Source organism: Monodon monoceros, unplaced genomic scaffold (genome assembly GCF_005190385.1).
Source record: "Monodon monoceros isolate NGI ecotype Baffin Bay Population unplaced genomic scaffold, NGI_Narwhal_1 Super_Scaffold_4, whole genome shotgun sequence".
NCBI classification, from domain to species: domain Eukaryota; kingdom Metazoa; phylum Chordata; class Mammalia; order Artiodactyla; family Monodontidae; genus Monodon; species Monodon monoceros.
Window position 1 is genome coordinate 55,832,844 of NW_021703781.1, and position 4,838 is coordinate 55,837,681.

The 4,838-nt window shown below is 56.7% G+C and overlaps 1 protein-coding gene across 1 annotated transcript; it reads right to left on the reverse strand.

Moving 5' to 3' along the window:
- Nucleotides 1-1,793: 1,793 nt before the first annotated feature.
- Nucleotides 1,794-3,792, reverse strand: NPM3 (nucleophosmin/nucleoplasmin 3). Its single transcript, XM_029245806.1, has 6 exons — nucleotides 3,662-3,792; nucleotides 3,287-3,372; nucleotides 2,927-3,046; nucleotides 2,736-2,829; nucleotides 2,256-2,377; nucleotides 1,794-2,160 (listed from the first exon to the last, which is right to left on the reverse strand). Exons 1-5 carry the CDS (start codon nucleotides 3,777-3,779, stop codon nucleotides 2,265-2,267), a joined length of 531 nt encoding a protein of 176 aa, XP_029101639.1. The 5' UTR covers nucleotides 3,780-3,792; the 3' UTR covers nucleotides 1,794-2,160; nucleotides 2,256-2,264.
- Between the last annotated feature and the right edge of the window lie 1,046 nt (nucleotides 3,793-4,838).

Genomic DNA, 4,838 nt, shown 5'->3' on the forward strand with positions numbered 1-4,838 from the left:
AAACTCCTGGACGAAGCAGATGTGGATTGGGCCCCCACCGCGGGCAGGAGAGCGCTCGGCGCCGGCCGGGGCAGCGGGAAAGACCCACCAAGAAACCAGCAAAGGCGTACAATGAGAGATCAGCCGCGTCGCGGGGGGTAAATATTTGGGCGGGGCCACGCACAGGGGGGTAGATATGTCTGCTGGGGAGGCTTCCCACGAGGGATGACTCTTCGCTGCACTCAGCCAGGCTACTGCGCCTTCAACCATGCACGTGCCAAGGACTTTGGAGACTATAGACGAGAGGAGGAAGGGAAGGGTTCTAACAGGAGCCCTTCCAATGCGTGAATGAACGAACGAACGAATGAAGTCGGCCTTAGTCGCCCAGACCACTGGCGGGGCACGTAGGACCCTGCACCGCGGCGTACCCCTAAGAGTCCCTAAAGAGGCGGCGCGGGAAGCCGCACGGCCACAGGCGGTTTCAACCTCGCCCACCAGAGGGCGCCAGCTCCACCTTCCCCTCTACCTCCTGACCCCGAGCCACGGGTAGGTGAATGGTTCCATTCTGGCTGCCCCCTCCACCCCGGTTCCTGGTGGAAGCACTTCAAGAAAGTCCTGGAGAAGAGAAAGGGGCCTGCGACCCTGATCACCGCAACACAGAGAGGGATCATCTTCCTTTATCCTCAACTTGAGGAAAAAGCCAGGTTAAAAATCGGACCTGTTTGGTCCTCACCACAGGGAGAAGGGAAACTCCTCCAGGGATGTGTTGAGGAGGGAGTGCTTTTCAGTGTTGTGGGAAACACTCTCCAAAGTTTACCACACCTGCCCCAATACCAGCCTCTTCGGGTTATCTAGGGACCCCTCCCACTTGTTCACTCCTTTGCCCAGAGGCCAGTGTGGGAGGGAGTGGAGGGAGTGGGCCGGGTCCCACCAGGCACTGTTCTCTGTCCCTCCTCAGCATGTCTGGCCCCAGGCTGTCTCATGAGGTAACCCTTTGTTTGTTTGTTTGTTTATGGGGCACGGAGACCACCCTTCCCACCCCCCAACCGACACAGCTGCTGAACTGCTGACCTCAGACTTGGTCATATACACACTCCTGCTCACACCAGGTACATCCCTTTCTCTTCCTGGCACAGCAGCAGCCAAGCCCTAGAACCACCTTATTTCAGGCACCAGAGACTGCCTCCCCACACACACACAGACCAGGCAGAGGGCTGGGGGGCAGGAACCCCTTAGCCCAGGAGGCTGAATCCCAGGGGCTCCTCTCTACCCCCATATGCCAGGCCACCCAGATTCTGGTTTCCCTGTCACCCAATCTGGCCAGCCCCCTCCATCTGGCCCCTGGAATCAGGTTTCTAAGGGCCCAGGCTGGCTCAGAGATGGCCTGCATGCCTGCAAGGAGGAGCAAAGACTGGCCTCTACCCTACCCCTCACAGGCCCTCTCAGGGCTTGAGCCCCCTCATGGGGCTAGGGATGCACATTCCTCGTGCTGCTTAAGCCCCCTTATCTGTCCCCCTGCCCATCAGCCTGAGTGCTGACAGAAGCCCAGACCCCTTGTTTTGATGCTGATAACCTCCTGGGATGGCCCTCCCCCACCTTTAAGGACTGGGAACGAGCTTGGTGTTGGGAGGTCCTCTTCTAGGAAGGCATTTGGGGCCCAGGCCTGGGCTAGTCCCAGGGCCCTGGGAAGAGCAGGATCCCACATTTCCTCACCCTCCCCCAGGCCCAGGGCCACCCTTTGTGCTGCCACAGTGCCACCTGGTGGTCCCTAGGGGAATGCCACCCCAGCAGGGAAAGAAGCCACACAAATGAGCTGCAGAAAAAACTCCACACCACTTTATTTCAACCTTTATCCAAAAATGTAAAAAAATGTTAAAAATGTGTAGTCCTGAGCTTCAGATGCTGACCTCCAACCTCACAGGCAAGTGGGGAGAGAGGGTCAGGATGGAAGTTCAGAGTTCCTCCCACTCCTGAAGAAAAGGGAAGCTCTGGATGTGGTACAGGATTAGAGCACCAGGGCACTATGGAGAATGGGCCCCCCTCTCTCCTAGCACCAGACCAAACCCCGCCCACCCCACCCCACCCCACCACTACCCATCCTCTTCAATGGAAAAGACACAAAATTCTTGAAACTTGTACAGGAACCTGGTGCATGGTGCATGTGGCAGGCAGCTAGCTGACCTGAAGAGAGTAAACAAGGGGTCAGCATCTAGGTCCAAATCTGCTCCTCCTGTCCCCTCCCAGGCCCTGCTGGGCATGCCTCCCACCCAACTCACCAGGGAGGGTTAGAACCTGCCCCCCTGCTTCTTGGCAGGCAGGATGGGGCACAACTCAGCTTCCTCCTCCTCACTGCCCTCTTCTTCGCTCTCTTCCTCAGAAACATCATTGCTTATAGTAACTGGTAGACACACAAGCAGTAAAGGGAGGAAGAGGAGTTAAAGCCATACCCCCTTCATACTACAGGTCATTTATTCATGCCCTGTGGCTCTAAGCTTGTAGGGACCCTGACCTCCCAGAACTTATGGTCTAGGTGGGAAAAACCTCAGATACTAAACTAGATAACAAAGAGCCAAAGGAGTCCACATCACTGGAGCTAAAGAAGCCGAGACAGGTTCCACGAAGAACGGCTTGAGTAGGACAGTAAGTGGAGGGCACAGCATACAGAGTCTGTATGGGAACCGCACTGGGAGATAAGGCTGGGGTGGGGTAGGAGTCCTGATGGAGAGCCTACTGGAGGCAAAGGAGAAGACTCTCACCAATCTGGTGCCGCCCAGTGATCCGCACAGGGCCAGAACCTGACTTCAGGCGGAAGGTTACAGGTGGTTGGAGCTGGAAGTCATCCAAACTGAGCTGGGAAGAAGACAAGGATGAAGGCCTGGCCCACCCCATCTTGTGAGAAATCCTGAAGTCCTCAATTCCCATCTCCCAATCCCCCAAGGGAACTCACCATGGGTTGGCAGGACAACTTGAGGTTGGCCACAGGGACTGCGATCTCCTGGTGGTCATGATTCCGGGCCACGACTTCTACCACATTACACTCATCTTTGGCCCCCTCGGTGAGGCAGAGCTGGGAAAGGTACACAGGGCCTCGGAGTCTCCCCAGTGAGGGTGGAGACCACAAACGGAGACATCTACCCTACGACTTGCCCAGCCTCAGGGGTCCCTGGATCACCTGGCCAGGGGACCCCCATGTGGGGGTTAAGCAGAGGAGGTGACTCCCAGTAAAGCGGGGGAGGGGAAGAGACACGCGGGTAGAGGCCCGCTCAGGTCAACCTATTCCCCGCCACTCCCCTTACCCGCCCCTTACCATGGTCAAAGCCAGCACGTGCTCCGCATCATCCTCTTCCTCTACCTTGAAGGTGAAAGAGCGGGTATGGCCTGAGAGCTCACAGCCTGGAAGAGAGAACAGGGTGAGTGTGCGGGGGCGTTTCTCCGAATCCCGTTCACGTGCAGCCATGGACTGACCGGCCATTCACACGCCCGCTCCTCAGGAAAACCTGGAGCGCTCGGCCCGGACCCCGCCCAGCACGACTAGGGCAGGGGCCTGGCTACCCCCTTCCGCTCCAACTGCCGCGTGCGAGGCCCCCTCCGCCCCCACCCACGTCCTGCACCCATCTGCCTTCCTGTTCCTCAGTCCTGCCTCTGCCCCCGCACCACCCTCAGCTCCTCCTTTCCTCAATACCGAAGAAAAAACTGTCCATAGTGACCGGGGCAGGGACTCGCAGACCGCCGAACCCCCCGGCCCGGGCTCGGCTCTCCTGACTCAGAAAGGCCAAGGCGGCGGCAGCGCCGGCGGCCATGCTGCAAGGGCCGTCTGCGGCTCCGCCCCCGACACGTACAAAGCCGGGGACTCGCGGGGGTTCCGGCCCCGCCTATTAAAGGAGACGCTCGCGAGGCGCTCCCGGTCCGGGGCCCCATCAGCCCAGTCTCGTTCAGGAGCCTCAGACCTGTTGCGTCTGTGAGACCGCAAAGAGAGCAAGTAACATCACAAAAGCATCAACTTGGGAGTAATGTTAACGTCCTTGCTCACTTCAAGACTTTCTGAGGGCGGTTCCTGCCTCCATTTTCTCTAGTTCTGCACTCTGTCTAGTGTCCCCTCTCCCAATCCAGGGTAAGCTTTCGTTAAAGAAGTATCTGAGAATGGAAACCTTTCCAATTCCCCCAGCAAAGGCGAGATACAGTGAGTGCAGCGTTTTTCCTGTAAAAGCGAATACGCTCAGATTTGCCTTCCCTTCAAGGGAACCGAGGAGCCTGAAGGAAGACTTTCAGCTCCGGGTACTTTGTATCCCAACCACTCCATCCTCTCCTGGATGTACTCCCTGCTCTTAACAACCCTTCAGCTCACTATCCAGATGGTGGCGTATCTTCACTGAACTTCAGATGCTGGCTGGATGCTGGTGCTTGCTAGCACAGGACGTTAGCTCAAGCGTGGGACTAATTGCTTATCCTGACAGAGGCTGGCTAGTCCAGGAACATCTTTCTGTCTTAGACTCCCGCCTCATAATTTGGGCTACGCCCCCAACTTTCACCTTCTGACCAAATTATCAGGCAACTGTGTTCCTTATTCTATTAGGTGGCAGGAACTCACTCAAACTAGCTGCCCTAATTTACCCCCAGGTTATAATTGTGGCAAGAGGGTGGCTTAGCCAAAGCCAGTCTACTTTTCTTTTGTTTTGCCTTGAGGAAAACATGGAAGGCAATCTTTTAGTGGAGATGGAAGTGGGAGAGAACTGCCTTTAAGATCCAGTCCCTAACTTGGAACAGCTGTGGAAAGGAGGAACGCTTGCTCGGGAATGCAAGGGCAGGAGAAAAGGTAAGAGGCAGAAACAGGAAGGAGGTTTACACAGTACACGACCACA

Bases quoted from the DNA above. Each gene is read 5' to 3' on its own strand.
- NPM3 (XM_029245806.1), bottom strand. From the start codon at position 3,779: ATGGCCGCCGGCGCTGCCGCCGCCTTGGCCTTTCTGAGTCAGGAGAGC. The intron at 3,373-3,661 runs GTATTGAGGAAA...TCTCTCTTCCAG, and splicing joins TATGGACAGTTTTTTCTTCG to GCTGTGAGCTCTCAGGCCAT. The intron at 3,047-3,286 runs GTAAGGGGCGGG...TACCTTTCCCAG, and splicing joins ACGTGCTGGCTTTGACCATG to CTCTGCCTCACCGAGGGGGC.